This window comes from Eleutherodactylus coqui, unplaced genomic scaffold (assembly GCF_035609145.1).
Source record: "Eleutherodactylus coqui strain aEleCoq1 unplaced genomic scaffold, aEleCoq1.hap1 HAP1_SCAFFOLD_90, whole genome shotgun sequence".
In the NCBI taxonomy this organism is placed as follows: Eukaryota; Metazoa; Chordata; class Amphibia; order Anura; family Eleutherodactylidae; genus Eleutherodactylus; species Eleutherodactylus coqui.
In genome coordinates this window covers 69,110-87,673 of record NW_027102467.1, presented here as the reverse complement: position 1 = coordinate 87,673, position 18,564 = coordinate 69,110, and the positions used below count along the sequence as shown (strand labels likewise).

At 46.6% G+C, this 18,564-nt stretch overlaps 1 protein-coding gene across 2 annotated transcripts; it reads right to left on the bottom strand.

Moving 5' to 3' along the window:
- Positions 1-216: 216 nt before the first annotated feature.
- Positions 217-18,261, bottom strand: LOC136603488 (neuroligin-2-like). 2 transcript variants are annotated; one of them, XM_066588911.1, is made up of 6 exons: positions 18,184-18,261; positions 8,803-8,952; positions 8,402-8,587; positions 5,362-6,151; positions 4,071-4,660; positions 217-2,874 (listed from the first exon to the last, which is right to left on the bottom strand). In XM_066588911.1, the coding sequence occupies exons 2-6, from the start codon at positions 8,921-8,923 to the stop codon at positions 2,780-2,782; spliced, it is 1,782 nt and encodes a 593-aa protein (XP_066445008.1). In that variant the 5' UTR covers positions 8,924-8,952; positions 18,184-18,261; the 3' UTR covers positions 217-2,779. The 2 variants fall into 2 exon arrangements, with proteins under 2 accessions (XP_066445008.1, XP_066445007.1); XM_066588910.1 differs by having other exon boundaries at positions 217-4,660.
- Positions 18,262-18,564: the final 303 nt, after the last annotated feature.

The window sequence follows — 18,564 nt, the reverse complement described above, 5'->3', positions numbered from 1 at the left end:
AAGAAGCCTTTCTACAGCTGAAGAATGAGGTTTTTTGTAGTTTTTTAGGCGACCTTACAGCGGACGGCGACTGTAGGAGTGATTAACCTGCAGATCAGCACCGTCCACCATCAGACCCCTCCACGGCATCGGCAGCTTCCATCATGTGGTGTTCTGTGCAAGTATGAGCGATGTTTCCTGACTACTCCCCCCTGCCCTGAAGAACAACTGACCAGGTTGTCACCAAAATTTGTCATTTTATTTCAGTCCAAGATCCCAAAAACAGAAGAAAATGAGAAAAGAAAAAAAAGTGCCAGTAGTTAACCGATTCAGCGCCAGACCTAGAAAGGCAATAAGGCATCTCCTGTGCCTTTATGTCATGTATATCCACACACATACATGGATATGTAGGGGTCTGTGCCATTGTAGAATGCCACAGAGGCCCAGACAGTATCTATATACACCGTGTGTCTATATACACACATCCGCGTGTGCACCATATATAGTTTATATATATATATATTCCACATGTCCCTTTAATTATAGAACAATCTATATAATATAACTCTTAAGGTCAGTGAGGGGAGGGGCTCTCTGGTGCGCCGTCCCGGACAGCAGCCCGTATTCTCTGTGGTCGGAGCGCAGAGCGGGATTCCTACAAGTTACAGCAGCCCTCCTGTCTCCGGACCAAGTTGTTATCCGTTCTTTCTGGACAAGATGGCCAACCGCCTACAAGTAGTTTGGCCGCCCGCCATCCGCGTACGCCGGCTGGATCAATGTGATCTTTGGTAATCGATTCACCCTGGCCACAGGATTCTTCTAGGACCGGAGCCAGATGGATTGTGGGGTCCACAGCTGAGGAGACCCTTAGTCATACATATTATCCTCTTCTGTCACACGGTGCCATGCTGATGGAAGAGTTTGGCAGGTGCTTGAGGGACCTGGGGGTGGTGCGGCCCACTTAGCGGGAGCCCGCAGGAAATTGTCCACTTCTCCATAAATGGGCACAGTCGATGCCACAATACACAAGTAATGGCCGAACTAACTCTGCAATACATGTATATATATAGCTGGCCATGCCCGGGCCAGCAAACTAGTGCGTATGGGGCCTCCTGCCTCCCCATATGGCAAATGTAGGCAGAAGGAGCCGGCCTCTTGGATTTCCATATGCTTGACTTTTTCTGTTCCCACAAGATAGAGGGCGGTGTGGAGGCATCGGGCAGCCGTGAGATAAACATGCACGCTATCAGCTCTTTACTGAGCGGCGTCTGTGAGCACCCGTATAGGGGAACTAGAACACTGGTGGATGTCAACATTCGCCTGGTCTTGGGTTGGTCTAAAATCAGAAGAGGCTAAACAAAGCAGAACGTCTTCTGGAGAGCTAAATATTCTTTATTAATTTGACTAGGTGCCAAAAGTCTTTGAGCGGAGAGATGGGAGAGAGTGCCCGGTGCTCAGTGGCATCAGGTCCGAAGGGGCCAAATGTGCCCCTCCCCGCGGACGGGGGGCTTATACACACTTATAGGAGTTCTCTTAAAGACCGGTCTCTTTGGTGCAGCAGCTTCCACCAGAATCTTAGGGACTTTGGAGAGGATGTTTTCTGATGAAGCTCCTGTAAGGTTGTATCAGTGAGGTTGTGTGAACGCTCTGCGGGCAGTCATCCCCCTAGAGCGGGCAGTCATCCCCCTAGAGCGGGCAGTCATCCCCCTAGATCAATGAATCGGCCCCCCTATAGCCTGAATGTAAAGTTTGTCCTTCCAAAAAGGACTATGGCTGGGAGACCTCTGATAATTCTTCTTGAGGGAAACCAGGTATTACGCAGAGTGGGGTTCATGGATAAGGTGATGACCGAGCGATCTGGCCCATGTGGACAGACCCCCAGAGCGCCTCTTGTAATCTCAGGTGTCCATAAACAAAAAGGAAAGTGCCAGCCCAACAGAGATCTTTGTAATATCTAAATGCAGGGTAGACAGCCAAACCAAAGCAATCCATCGCCACAGTTTGGGCGCGAAGCCCCCATGGCGCTTGGCTTGGATGCGTGGGCGCATGCTTCTCTTGGGTGTTTATTAACAAACTCCTGGACTGGGGCAGGTTTTAAGGATGTTGCCAAGGGGAGGTGTAAGCGCTCTAATAGTTGTCTGATATTGGTGAGGACCGCGGCGTAGTCACCCGATGTTTTATGCCCCGTTCTCTCTGCGGTGCCCAGTTGGCGCTCCTTGTTACGTGTTATAAGCACTCTTACGTATTTGGCTTATCTCCCCAATATCCTCCTTCAGGTCCATGCTGCTGCTGCTGACATATCACAAGGTTGCTGTCACCAGTTTATCTGCACAATTGTTTTCACTTTTTCTATTTAAAACGCGTTTAAAATCACTAAAAAACAGATTTGATTAAATAAAACATGCAAACTGAGCCGAGCCGACGAGCAAAAGTATGGGGGGGGGGGTCAGCAGAGAAGACCACCGGCCAAGCAAGTGCGACCCTGCTTACGGGAAGGACTCTTCATCATCCTGTGTGAGACGGTCATCAGATGGGCGGGTGACCCCATAACTTGTAGGAATCCTTTAGCCAACCATGCTGTAACTTGTAGGAATCCCACGGGGATCTTTTTGGGGCGCAGGCATCGGACGATTTCTCCTCTAGAAATCTTTAGGTGTTTTGGATTCTGCGGATCTGCCTGAATCTCTCGTTCCCCATAATCTTCTGCTGCGATCTCCCATCTTGGCCACATACTCGTCTTTTATCAGACCCACGTCCGCAGAGGAAACGTGAGATCTCAATGTGCTTCTGATTACGATCCTCATGCCCGCTTGTGTGAAGGAAGCATTGATGGAGAGGAGGATAGGACGGGTAGCAGGACGCAGAGCCGGAGGGGCCGATCTTGGCAGGGAGGATCTAAAATAAAGGAGGGGTTGGGGTTAGGGAGAAGATGGAGGACGACAAACATAACAACGGAATAAAAGATAACGCTCGGTCGGAGACGCGCCCCCTCTCTTATTTTGGCACACTTACAGTCCCCTTCCCCTCTTGTTTCTACCCAGGCACCCTGGGGCTATGGCAGTGGAGAGGCAGAACCGTTTGAATCCTTTCAGAGACCCCCAAGTTACAGACAAGCCACCAGCCCACCTAGTCTGAGAGGAGGAAGAGATCATTGGCACTGTGTGTGATAGGAGGAAGGGGCTTCAGTTTGGCCTCTCATGCATTCACCCCTCCCCGATACATTCACCCCCTGCCCTCTTCTTTCCGCGATGGTAATTTCTGATTAGTCCTTGGGGATTCAGTGCATTAAAGACACCAGATTAAGGGAAACTGCGCCCCCCCCCCCCCCAACCCGGTGTAACATCCCCACCAAATGAACATCGTCCTTGAATAGAAATAATAAAGCCGGTGTAGAAGTCACTGGAGGGTTTTGGCCTAATCAAGTAGACCGCCGTTCCTCCTGGAGCCGAACCCCCATCCCTTTCTAAAAAGAGAAGCAGGGGGTATAATTTATTTGATCCAAACACTTTTATCTCCCCCCTACAATCCCATTAAATAACTGCCCCTTTGTTTGACCCTGTTTCCCCCATGACATAGGCAGAGATTCCAGTTCAGGTTTCGGGGACCTGATGGCTGATCACCGAGAGCAGTTCTTATAGCCTGAGGAGGACAAGGAGGGGCACGGGGAGCGTGGGTAGTTCTTCTCTTGCTCCCTCATTATAAACAAGTCTTTTTTTTAATCTACCCCATCCCCTGCCATAAGGCAAAAATCCAGCTCAGGCTTGGTAGGCCAGCATAGCTGTTCATCACAGAAAGGGGGAGACAGGGGCAGCATGTGGGTCGAGGGAGAGATGCCTAGCACCACTATACCCTTGTAGTTGAATGCGGGTGAGGAAGGGTATTGTTGTGGGCAGTGGTAGGGAATGTATTAAAAGGATGTAATGAGGGTAGCCCCGAAATGGTACTTGGGGCCATAACGGAGGCAGGAGGTGGAGGTGGCGGAGGGAGTGGAGCATCCTCAGGGGCCCTTCTCAGTGCCAGTGTATAGTCAGGAGGACAAGCTGGCCGCAGTATATCATGGGGCCTCAGTGGTTCAAGATCTGGAGCCCCACCAGCTCTTTTGATCTGAAGGGACATAAGCTCTTCTTCTGGTCCATGGTGTGCCAGGTCATTGCCAGGGGCACCTCCTCGGCCAGGACTGTGTCTCCGCGTCCGCAGTTCATGGCGTCTATCCCTTTTGTAGTAAAGTGCAGCGAAAGCCAAGATGTTGAGAAAGAGGAGTGAAGCCCCGACAGCTACTGTCACACTTAGCTCTGTCGAATAGTCACGAGAGTCGCCGGGAAAGGGAGAATATCGAGGCCGTTCTATCTCATCATCATCTCCATCAGGAGGTAGGGTGGAATGTGGGCGCCGCGTGGTACTTCCACCAGCTGGCTTGGAACCAGGGGTCCAGCGGGTGTAGGGGGGTAATCTGGTGGTGGTGGAAGGGTGCTGGACTGTATTGAGGTTGTGAAGGTGAGGGACCAATTCCAACCAGAAAGCAACCTTGTTGGCACGGTAGTTGTCTCTGACACGAGGCTTTAGGCCAATATGTAAATACTGTTTCTCCTTCGGATTAAACTTTGTCCATACCACCTCTTCAAAGCGGTTGGGCTTGGTGTGGATGAACTTCGTGTCTTGAGGAACAGGCTGGTTGGGATCCCTACAAATCAAGATGAAGACAATGAAAGAGGATGAGATGCTATCGATAGCAATAAGGAAAATTCTGGAAATTACACAATGGTGGGTGAAATATCTAAACCTATACAGGAGTGGATACAGAGAGGCGCATCTGAGCCTATGTATACAAAGCAAACAGGTCACGCTGTAACATCTGGATATCTGATGGAGCACATCAAGAAGTATAAGACAATGAAAGTTACGCAGCGGACAGGTATTAAAATGGTGGCGGACAATAGTAAATCCGAGTAGGGTATAGGTGTTATAGTCCATAATGATACGTCGTTATTGTCAGCCTATTCTCAGGACAGTTCATGCAAAGATGTGCAGGTACAGGGGTGTGGGTCTGAGGGGAACGCATGATACTGAAAGCATCGCCCGATGCAGAATAAGTAAGATTGTTGGTGGCAGAGAAGTTAAGAAGAGGAAGATGAGGGTGGGATGCTGAGATGTGCTGATGGTGGAGTTTTGGAATTGATATCCTACAGATGAACAGATTGAATCTTGGTGGAGATAGATGAACTTGAAGCAGAAGATGGTGCTATGGAGGACTAAGTAGGATTGTTGGGAAGTGTGGGCCACTGAACCTTGTTACTAAGGTGCAACTGCATGATCTATTCATCGACTAAGGGAGAAGACAACCTTTTTGTTTGTTAGTTATGGACTACAACTCTTACAACTCACCCGGTTTTCGCAAAGTTAGTCCAGTAGGTCATGACGACGGCACTTAGCATGACATCATTTTTAGAAAAATTGCACGGAAAAAGATCAGTGGCTCCCACCATTGGAACACCAAAGACGTAGGGCACTTCATCTCCATGTGCCGCCTCTCCCCATTCAGGTCTTCCTTCAGCCTGACATCGGTGGTAGAAAGCATAGAAGTACACAGGTGACTCATATTCAGCATGGAATCGAGCCGTTGCCACGGCTGGTGCCACCCATTGATGGTCGGTAAACAATGCCAGCAGAGTCTTTCTTCTCATATCACCATTGTCACGGTCTGCCCAGTCTGTGTACATGAACTTGATGGTCTCACGCAGAACATCTTTTCCCTCTGGGTAGCCATAGAGATTATCTACAAAATTAGAGACAGTAAAATCGAAGTAGCTGGCAGATATTCCATCCTCATTTTCCAGAGTGTCTTCAACAAACTTGAGACCCTCGCCTTGGTTCACCCCCATCAGGATGTCATAGTTAAGGAACTCTCCTTGCTCCATTAAAATCTCTGGGTCATCCGGGACCACATCCCCATCCACAACAGGTCCAAACGCAATGTGGTATCTAGCGGGCTGAATGTCCTGGTCCACCAGATCTCGGTACGGCTTTCTTCGGAGGCAGCTCACCATCTCCACGTTGTCAGTGTAATCACAACCCACTTTGGCTGCTAACAGACGGGTATACTTCAGAGGTTCATAGTTAACCGACCAGCTGGAGATGGCAGTCCCACTTTGTGCGATGGCCTTCTGGAAAAGTCCTGGAGAAAGGAAAAAAGAGTTAGATGTGAATGCCTATAAGATGATATAAGGAGGACGTGGGAAGGTTAGAAAAGGAATACACCAGAATCACAGGTCATCGAAGACTCACAGACACAACGTTCACATACGGAGAAATCAGGCAAAACGTCCGATCAGGAGGACAGAAAACGCTTCTCCTACACTGAGGTAAGCAAACAGCGGCACTAACAAAGCTGCGACCCGTGAAAGACTATCCTTGGCAACCCAACGGTCCTGCCATAGCCTAATATACTCCGGTGTGCAGTCAGCAGGAAATAGCGGAGGAAGACACTCTCATTCTTGAAGGAACAGTAGACCTCAAGTGCCCATGTCTACATAAACAACAAAGGTACAAGTTAGGGCCTGGCTTTATGCTGACTTTACCATGCAGCTCCGTTAGAAAACAAAGGGGTCCGAGATCTTCTCTGCATAGACAGAAGCTACAAGACATAGCCAAGATGGAAGGCACTGACCCGCCACTCACATTTCAAGCATCACTCCATCTCTGTACATTAGAGGATGGCATAAATATATGCCTCCCAACCATCTCCAATCCAGCAGGACAGTTCCAGATTTTGGGTGCTGTCCTGCCATCCCAGAGGCAAGCCACATGTCCCAATCTCAATTGTATCAGCCTTCTCAGGACACAGGTACAATTGAATACAGTAGTGCAGTGTTCCCCACCGCCAGTCCTCACAGACCCCCAACAGCTCATGTTTTCAGGATCTCCTATAGCAAGAACACCTGTGATGTCTGAGGGCCGACAATACTTACATCACCTGTGCAACACTGAGGAGATCCTGAACACATGACCTGTGGGGGGCGCTGAGGACTGGAGTTGGGGAACAGGAAGCTGTCAGCTCACTGCCCCACCATGTATTTTATTATCAGCCCCCAAAGAGGTTACCACTGGAGCATAGAGAGGCGACCCCCGGCCCAACATGCCCTGACTTCAGGAGCCGGCCACCAGTCTCCATCGCTTGACTACCCAGGAGGTTGGGTGAGGGGTATGGGGGGGGGGCACCATACATGGCAGGTATGTCTCATCAGTACTATGGAGGGATCACTAAGGGGCACTATTACTGAGGGAGGGGTGCTATTTCAGGGAGGGGTCATTAAGGCACACTATTACTATGAGGGGGTCACTATTGATGTGTAAAGGGGCAATGAAGGGCATTATTACTGTAAGAGGAAGACTATGGGGCACTATTACAGAGAGGGATCATTAAGGCACACTATTACTGTCGGGAGGTCACTGAGTCGCGCAGTTACTGTGTAAAGGGCCACTGGGGGGCATTAATAACATTAAAAAGGCATAAAAGAGACATAATCCTCTTCTGGGCACACAAAGGGAATTATTGAGGGGCACGTAGGGCATTTGTTGTGGCAGTTAGGAGCCTGATTTATCTTCTTTGCCTCTGATGGGTGTGCCTGTTGTTGGGTTACACTAGGGAGGGTTTTGCTTTCCCTCCTGGCCCGAGTTCGGTGCAGGCCAATTTCAGTGCATCTACTCCTGCTGAGGAGGTAAAACATCTCTGGATCTGGTTTCGGGCTGAAGTGTATTCTTGGATGCTTTGGTTTACTTGTATGGTGGTTCCCTTTGTTATTTATCAGGGTTAGTGAGTGGCACAGGCATGAGGGTGGATGCGTCCTTATCAGGGCGAGCCACCCACTAGTAGGCAGGCGTTGTCACCTTCTAGTTTCCCTCCTTGGTTTGTCCTTCAGGGGTTGCTGCTAGTGTTCTGTGAACACTGTCAGGTGAGATGATTTGGTTTACAGTTCTAGCACGTGGCAGCATTATAATCTCACGAGGGAGCACAATGGGGGCATTATTATTGCGTGGGTCACTATTAGTAGAGCACTATTCCTCTTCGGGATGCAAACAATGGTATTATTACGGTGCGGCGCACAATATGGGGCGCTATTCTCTTTATGGATGTTGTCTGTGCTGCACTAGTCTGGGGGGATAAGTATAGTTATGACACCATTCTTTCTGATGCACAGGATCTGCGGGCACTGTGCCATACAGCTAGCACAGTAATAAGGGCAGAAGGGCAACAACAGGCACAGAAATGAGGTTAGGGTTGGGGATGGAGAAGTTTGTGTAGAAGGAAGGGTGGGGGCTGGAAAAGCGAGGAACAAAAGATGTCGCTTTTACAGACTTGGCAAACACAATTGTAGCTACCAAGGTCATAGAAGTCAACGATGTCGTTTTTGAGGCTCATGCTGACCTTCAGAATGGTGCGAGAGGATGAGGAGGCTGACGCATGAGGCTCCAGCCCCAGACCCAAAGATAGTGATTCTTTCAGGATCTCCTCCAAAATGGCCAATGTTCTCCTCCAGCCAGCGCAAGGCTTGGATCTGGTCCAGTAGGCCGTAGTTACCTTTGGCTGCCTGGTCTCCAGTGCTTAGGAAGCCTAACAGACGACGAAGAGAGAGTCATAATTAGCAAATGTTTAATCAGACACATCCTTCATTTCATCATTCTGGTCGGTACTATCCTGGTGGGGAACTTGGCACTGCCCAGGTCATGGGGTCTAGGAGTGGACCAGGAGGAGGTCATAGGACATTAGGTTAACATTACAGTCATGGATTAAAGGAGAAGACTGTTACCCGTAGAACGGTGACATACCGAGAACGCCCAGTCTGTAGTTCATAGTGACCACAATCACATTGCCATAGGCGGCAAGGACACTACCGTCAAACATGTTCCCAGTACCCTCCATGTAGGATCCGCCGTGGATAAACATCATGACCGGCTTCTTCCCACTGTCCCGGATATCTGCAAAGTGTAGACAAAATATTGTCAGCATTTCATTGGTCAGCGGCGGCAGAATATAAGATCCCTATTCCATAAAAACTAATGATCCCTACTAGGATATATGTGTATAATACATATGTATCCCTACTGGGACAGAGCTCTGTAATGACTACTGATCCCTACTAGGAGAGAAATGTATAATGACTAGTGGCCCTCACTACGATAGATGTCGATAACAACCACCGATCCCTACTAGTACAGATCTCTATAATGACAACTCATCCCTAATAGGACAGAGTTCTATAATAACTACTGATCCCTACTAGGGAAGGGCTCTATAATAACTACTGATCCCTACTGGGACAAAGCTCTGTAATGACTACTGATCCCTACTAGAATAGATGTGCTCTATAATAACTACTGATCCCTACTGGGACAGAGCTCTGTAATGACTACTGATCCCTACTAGAATGGATGTGCTCTATAATAACTACTGATTTCTACCAGGACAGAACTCTATAACTATTGATTCCTCTTAGGATAGATGTGTATAACTACTGATCCCTACTAGCATGGATGTCTAAAATGACTGAACTACTACAGAGCTCTATATTACCTACTGATCCCTACTAGGACATCGCTTTTTTAATAACTGCTGTTCCCTACTAGGATTGATGTGTATAATGACTACTAATCCCTAGAAAAATAGATGTTAAAAAGGATTACTGATCCCTACTAGTACACAGTTCTATAATGACTACTGATCCGTACTAATAAAGAGCTTTTTAACTACTGATCCCTACTATAATAGATATGTGTAATAACTACTGATCCCTACTACAATAGATGTGTAAAATAACTACTTATGCCTACTACAATAGAGCTCTAAATTAGCTACTGATCCCTACTAGGATGGATGTTTAAAACGATTACTGATCCTTACTAGTACAGAGCTCTATAATAACTACTGATCCCTACTAAAACAGATGTATATCATTAAAACTGATGCCGTCTAGAGCAGAGCTCTATAATCTTTGCTGATCTTTACTAGTAAAAAGCTCTATAAGAACTACTGATAGCAACTAGAATAGATACGTATAACAACTACTGATCTCTACCTAGTAGGGATCAGTAGTTATACACCTCTATCCAAGTAGGGATCAGAAGTCATTATAGAGGTCTGTCTTCATTGGGATCAGTAATCATTATAGAGCTCTGTCATGACTAATGATCCCTACCAGGACACACATCTATCCAAGTAGGGATCAGAAGTCATTATAGAGCTCTGTCCTGGAAGGGATCAGTAGTTATACACATCTATCCAAGTAGGGATCAGAAGTCATTATAGAGGTCTGTCTTAATTAAGATCAGTAATCATCATAAAGCTCTGTCCTCATTGGGATCAGTAATCATTATAGAGCTCTGTCATGACTAATGATGCCTACCAAGACACACAACTATCCTAGTAGGGATCATGGGTTTTTAGCCACATCAATCCTAGTAGGGATCAGTAGTTATTTCAGACCTTTGTTTTAGTAAGAATCAGTAGGTATTATAGAGCTCTGCCCTAGTAGGGATGAGTAGTTAATGTAGAATTCTGTCCTAGTAGAGTTCAGGAGTTTGTATAGAGCGCTATCGTAGTAGGAATTAGTAGTCATTTTATAGCTCTCTCCTAGTAGGGATCAGTTGTCTTTTTACACATTTATCTTCGCAGGGATCAGTAGTTGTTATAGAGTTCTGTCCTAGTAGGGATCAGGAGTTATTATAGAGCTCTGTCCTAGTAGGGATCAGGAGTTATAGATCTCTGTCCTAGTTGAGGTCAGTAGCTGTTATTGGGATCTATCCTATTAGGGATCTGTAGTTATTGTTCACATATAGCTTAGTAGAGATCATTAGTCATCATTGTAGGGATCAGTAGTTTTTATATACATCTCTCTTAGTAGAGATCATTAGTCATCATTGTAGGGATCAGTAGTTTTTATATACATCTCTCTTAGTAGAGATCATTAGTCATCATTGTAGGGATCAGTAGTTTTTATATACATCTCTCTTAGTAGAGATCATTAGTCATCATTGTAGGGATCAGTAGTTTTTATATACATCTCTCTTAGTAGAGATCATTAGTCATCATTGTAGGGATCAGTAGTTTTTATATACATCTCTCTTAGTAGAGATCATTAGTCATCATTGTAGGGATCAGTAGTTTTTATATACATCTCTCTTAGTAGAGATCATTAGTCATCATTGTAGGGATCAGTAGTTTTTATATACACCTCTCTTAGTAGAGATCAGTAGTGCTGTTTTATACACATATTCTATTAGGATCAGTAGGTATTATAGAGCTTCATCGTAGTAGGGATCAGTAGTCATTATGTGCATCTATCCTATTAGTGATCAGCAGTTATTATACACATCTACCATAGAACGGATCTGTACTTATTATAGAGCTCTGTCCTAGTAGGGATTAAGTAGCTATTATAGAGCTCTGTCCTAGTAGGGATTAGTAGTCGTAATAAAGATCTGTCCTGATAGGAATGAGTATTTCACAAAAATCCTATTAGGGATCAGTAGTTACTATAGAGCTCTGTTCTTATAGGATACGCAGTTATTATAGAGCTTTCATCCAATAGGGATCGGTACTCATTATGCACATCTATTCTAGACGAGTCTGTAGTTAGTATAGAGCTCTATAATGACTTCTGATCTCTACTTTTTATAGAAGTGTATAATAACTGCGGATCCCTATAAGGACAGAGCTCTATACTAACTACAGATTCGTCTAGAATAGATGTGCATAATGAGTACCGATCCCTATTGGATTAAAGCTCTATAATAACTGAGAATCCTATAAGGTCAGAGCTCTACAACTACTGATCCCTTATAGGATAGATGTATATAATAACTACTGATCCCTACAATGATGACTAATCCCTACTAGGATAGATATGTATAATAACTAGTGATCCCTACCAGGATAGATGTATATAATAACTACTGATCCCTACAATGATGACTAATCCCTACTAGGATAGATATGTATAATAACTAGTGATCCCTACCAGGATAGATGTATATAATAACTACTGATCCCTACAATGATGACTAATCCCTACTAGGATAGATATGTATAATAACTAGTGATCCTTACCAGGATAGATGTATATAATAACTACTGTTTCCTGCTAGGATACATGAGTATAATGACTAGTGGTCCCTACTAGGATAGATGTCCATAACAACTACTGATCCCTACTAATACAGATCTATACTAGGATAGAGCTCTGATCCCAACTAGGACAGAGCTCTAAAATAACTACTGATCCCTCCAAGTATAAATATGTACTGATCTTTCCTGAGACAGAGCTATGTAAGTATTGATTCGTTCTAGGATAGATGTGTTTAACAACTTCTGGTCTCTACTAGGGGATAGCTCTATAAAAACTGCTGATCCCTACAGGGATAGCTGTGTGTGAAAATTACTGATCTCTACTAGGAAAGATGTGTATAATAACTACTTATCCTTACTAAGATAGATGTGTAAGGTGAAAACTGATCCCTACTACGGTAGGAGGGAGTTCTATAATGACTACTAATCCCTACTATGATAGAGCTCTATGAACACAACTAGGGCAGAGCTCCATAGCAGCTACTGATCCCTACTAGGACATAGCTCTATTATAACTACTGTTCCCTTTTAGGACAGATGTGTATAATAAGTTCTGTTCTGATCCCTACTACGATGAAGCTCTATAATAACTACTGATCACTACTAGGATAGATGTGTATGATAACTACTGATCCCTACTACCAGTAGGACAGTGCTGTACAATAAGTAGTGGTGCTTACTATGGTTGGGTAGATGTGCCTCATGACTTCTGATCCCTACTAGGACAGAATGATTGATAGTATAGTAATAACAGCCCCCCTGACAGCGCTCTATCCCTAATATCTAATGGTGCTCTGATGTGATAGCGCTCCGTAGTAAACTACTATCACCTATTGTATAGTGACACCCGTGAATCCCTACTTGGATAGAGCCATTTAGGCTGGGTTCTCGCAGGGCGTAATCCCGTCGGTAATCTTGCGGTTTTGCCGCAGCTTCAAAACCCGCCAAGCCGTGGTTTTTGGAGCGGCTCAGCCGCATGCTCTTCCGTTGCGGCCGGCGCTCCCATAGCGGGATTAGCGACTGCAGGTGGATTTGCTGCAACAAAATTTCGGACGGAAATTCCGCGGCAAATCCCCCGTGTGTGAACCCAGCCGTACCGAGCATTCCCTACTGGGCAGCAAACTAGTAGGGAGCTTCAGGGCTGCTTCACACGGCCGGACTTTGTGAGCCAAAACCAGAAGTGCCGCGTACAGAGAGACCTATCAGGGAAGATCTGCATCTCCTCCGTGTTCTGGATCCACTTCTGGCTTTGGCTCACAACATACCGATGATCTTCTGGTGGACCATTAACTCCCATACTAAGGCTGGATCCCCACAGGCGTGGGCACATCAGGCCGGATCCCCACAGGCGTGGGCACATCAGGCCGGATCCCCACAGGCGTGGGCACATCAGGCCGGATCCCCACAGGCGTGGGCACATCAGGCCGGATCCCCACAGGCGTGGGCACATCAGGCCGGATCCCCACAGGCGTGGGCACATCAGGCCGGATCCCCACAGGCGTGGGCACATCAGGCCGGATCCCCACAGGCGTGGGCACATCAGGCCGGATCCCCACAGGCGTGGGCACATCAGGCCGGATCCCCACAGGCGTGGGCACATCAGGCCGGATCCCCACAGGCGTGGGCACATCAGGCCGGATCCCCACAGGCGTGGGCACATCAGGCCGGATCCCCACAGGCGTGGGCACATCAGGCCGGATCATCTTGGTTTCTTAGACAATGCTTAGAGCACTTATGTTCTAGATGGCCGCAGCCTTAGATGCTTCCTCTATGCACTTTTTGGCAGCAGATCAGCGGGTCCTTTGTGCCCGGTCTATTATGGAGGAGTGATGCGGCGTGACCACGGGGCTCCGGACCTGCGGTCAGGTTGGTACACTCATCTGTCCCCCCTACACTACCATCACTCTATAACAAATCATTACTCCCTACCTGGTAGAGCTCTGTAGTAAACTATGAGGTGGCGTCCTTGCAGAAAGTTATTGCCCCCTATAGCCTGTCTTGATGCCCTGTTGCAGCCCATTCACCCCCTTTTGGTATCGCAGCATGGCGGACGGTTACCTGGCGGGTTTCCCATATACTATATCTCCTTTATCCCCTCCACTTCGATCTCTTCTCCATATATCAGAATTGTGACGCTTCATCCCTGCAGAGTATTACTCCTCATCTAGTTCAGCCAGCGTGATGCAGAGTGTTGCCCCAAGCAGTTCCTCCTGCAGAGCATCCCTCCCAGACAAGGAGAGAATGAGGAGCGAAAGATGTTCCCTTAACCCCTTCTCAGCCAGCGGGCTGAAACGTTCTGCTCCCTTTTCCATGGTAACCAAGGTCTAATTAATCATGCTGTAATTGGAGAGGATTAATTAGTCAGAAGCCTTAACGAGGATGAGGGGGGGCTGCAGCAGCTGTCAGTCTTGTGAAGACTCATTGCTCATTATGCTCCTCATCACAATCTTCTTCCTCCACTTACGTTACCTTCATCTTCCATCTCCTTAATGCCATCGCTTTATCTAATTTCTTGCTTGTCAAACTGCACAGAAAGGTTAGTGCCCGCCGCGCCCGCAGCGCCGCCGATCCCTCCGCTCTGGGGAAGTCTTCTTATGTGTGCTATGACATGGCGCAAATGTCACACCAAGCATGGCGGTGGAGATGTCCTCCGTATTTATCAACAAAGGTCCCAGAATAGTTCTCAGGTGACAGAACCGGGATGGAGAAACCCCCGAACATGGCGCTTGAGGCGGTAAGTGTCTTCTGCTCTATCAGACGGTCCACGTCCGTCTCAGGACTCGGACGCTTACGGACATGGCGGTGCCAGTGGCCAACAAAACTGAGTAAATGTGCCGACCGTCTATCAAAGATGGAAGAATGTCTCTGCGATGCCTATAAGTCCGTGTCCAAGCTTCTAAGGAGATAAGCCAAACCAGGATCCCCTCCTGAAGGAATAGAGACCCGTCTACAGACAGGTTTTTGGGGTTCGTCTCTTGTCGGGGCACAGTAGGGCTCTGGTTGGCTGGCTGGCAAGAGACATTGTATCACCTACCATTTAGGGACCACATTTGCCATGACCTTAAAGTCTTCTTCTGCCTACTAGGCGCTCTCCACAGAAGCAGTACCCCTCCTGCCCCCAATCACAGGTCCACTCACCCAGCCAGAGCCAGGGACACGACCTAAACCGGCTGTCTGTAGATGGCGGTCGTATGCTCCCCTTCGGCCCGTTCACACAGCAGTATTCTGATCAGCCAGGAGCGGGTCCAAAATACAGAAGAGGTGTAACCCTTCCATTGTACTTCCTCTCTGCTTGACCAGAATAGCTCCATGCGTAGCCCTCATCATCAGCTCCACCATTTGCGTCATCTCCATCATTCATCAAACTCAGATCAACCATTCATCTACCTCATCTGATCATTCATCATCCTCATCTTAACTTTTCACCTAATTCAACTCTCTCATCCATCAACCATATTGTTCCTCTAGCTCAACGGCATCCACCATTCACCTATCTCCTCGCCATTGTTCATCATCTTTATCATTCATTCATCTCACCTCCACCATTCTTCTTCTGTCTCTCCTCTCCATCCACCATTCATCTAATGTCTCTCCTCTCCATCCACCATTCATCTATCTCCTCGCCATTGTTCATCACCTTCATCATTCATTCACCTCACCTCCACCATTCATCTTGTCTCTCCTCTCCATCCACCATTCATCTATCTCCTCGCCATTGTTCATCATCTTTATCATTCATTCATCTCACCTCCACCATTCTTCTTCTGTCTCTCCTCTCCATCCACCATTCATCTAATGTCTCTCCTCTCCATCCACCAATCATCTATCTCCTCGCCATTGTTCATCACCTTCATCATTCATTCACCTCACCTCCACCATTCATCTACTGTCTTCCCTCTCCATTCACCATTCATCTATCTCCTCGCCATTGTTCATCACCTTCATCATTCATTCACCTCACCTCCACCATTCATCTTCTGTCTCTCCTCTCCATCCACCATTCATCTATCTCCTCGCCATTGTTCATCATCTTTATCATTCATTCATCTCACCTCCACCATTCTTTTTCTGTCTCTCCTCTCCATCCACCATTCATCTAATGTCTCTCCTCTCCATCCACCAATCATCTATCTCCTCGCCATTGTTCATCACCTTCATCATTCATTCACCTCACCTCCACCATTCATCTACTGTCTTCCCTCTCCATTCACCATTCATCTATCTCCTCGCCATTGTTCATCACCTTCATCATTCATTTACCTCACCTCCACCATTCATCTTCTGTCTCTCCTCTCCATCCACCATTCATCTATCTCCTCGCCATTGTTCATCATCTTCATCATTCATTCACCTCACCTCCACCATTCATCTACTGTCTTCCCTCTCCATTCACCATTCATCTATCTCCTTGGCATTGTTCATCATCTTCATCTTCATCATTCATTCACCTCACCTCCACCATTCATCTACTGTCTCTCCTCTCCATCCACCATTCATCTATCTCCTCGCCATTGTTCATCATCTTCATCTTCATTCACCTCACCTCCACCATTCATCTACTGTCTCTCCATCCACCATTCATCTATCTCCTCGCCATTGTTCATCATCTTCATCATTCATTCACCTCACCTCCACCATTCTTCTTCTGTCTCTCCTCTCCATCCACCATTCATCTTCTGTCTCACCTCTCCATCCACCATTCATCTATCTCCTCGCCATTGTTCATCACCTTCATCATTCATTCACCTCACCTCCACCATCCATCTACTGTCTCTCCTCTCCATCCACCATTCATCTATCTCCTCGCCATTGTTCATCATCTTCATCATTCATTCACCTCACCTCCACCATTCATCTACTGTCTTCCCTCTCCATTCACCATTCATCTATCTCCTTGGCATTGTTCATCTTCATCTTCATCATTCATTCACCTCACCTCCACCATTCATCTACTGTCTCTCCTCTCCATCCACCATTCATCTATCTCCTCGCCATTGTTCATCATCTTCATCATTCATTCACCTCACCTCCACCATTCATCTATCTCCTTGGCATTGTTCATCATCTTCATCTTCATCATTCATTCACCTCACCTCCACCATTCATCTACTGTCTCTCCTCTCCATCCACCATTCATCTATCTCCTCGCCATTGTTCATCATCTTCATCATTCATCTACTGTACCTCCCCTCCATGCACCATTCATCATCCTCACCTCCCTTGTTCATCCAGCTTACCTCCATCCTCCGTTCATCTATCTGGCTACCATCTACCTCCACTCCACCATTTATCTTATGGACCTCCATCTAGCTCATCGGCCCAGTTTACTTCTCCATCATTCACCCAGCTCATTAACTAGTATTAGTAGGAGATGTTTCATTCCTAATATGTCATTCATCTAGCTCGTCTCCGTCTTGCCGTGTCTTCTTGTCCACTAATAATTCTTTAATCATGGTTGCAGTCTTCACCATTTACTCTGCCTCTAACCCAGAATTTAGCCCCTGCGTCTTGGCGTGGTGCGACCCGTAGGACTGCTGTACGTCACCATCTTCCCATCTTCTTGGTCTTCACTCTGCTTCTGTTAACCATTAGCGTTCCGGCTACAGTGTGCCTCCTAATGAAGCTGCTGCCAGGCGTTCTCCGTGCGCAGCTGGGTAACAATGACTTGCAGGACGAGGCCTGAAGATGCAGAATTCCACACGCCAGAGATACATAAAAGAGTCTTGGAGTGAATACAGCTGTCCCCTCCTCACAGAACGGAGCATTTGGTTGCCTGATGATGCGGTACAATTGGACTAGTGACATCATTGGAGCAAATGCCATGATGTCACAGTTTATGCACCGGCTAAAGGAGCAACACTCTGCAAATCTGGCGGGCCGAAGTGGCTAAACCGATGCAGGACAACTGCGTGAATAACCAACATTTGTGCAGAGAATGTTCAGCCCTCTCTTCCCGCTCACACGAACACATGACGGCAGCAATACACAGACAGAGGCGAATTCATCAAGAAAGGTGAAACAACATGCAGAATGCCCCAAAAAAAGAAGGAAGAAAAATGGAATCAAGAAAAGACTGTGAGATCTACCTTCATCTGCAGTGTGCTGAGACTTTCTGGAGTCCTCCCGAGATTTGGAAAGGGGACCTGGAGGTCAAGGCGAAAAAAATATATATATATAAAAAAAGAAAAAAAGAAAAAAATATAATAAGAAAAAAAGAAAAGAAAAAAAGATTAAAAAAAAGAAAGAAAAAAAATAACCGAGGGAGAGAGAGAAAGGGGGAAAGAGAGAAAGAAAAAATAGATTCAAGAAAACGTCAAAAACAACTTTTTTTTTTTTTTAAACATCTGCTCTAAATATCAAAAAGAAAAAAAACAAGTTTAGAAGATACAATCACAGCAGGGGGGGGGGGAGCTGAGGAGCAACTGAAGAACAGAGCGCAAAAGGCAAAAAACCTCAAGACACAAAAA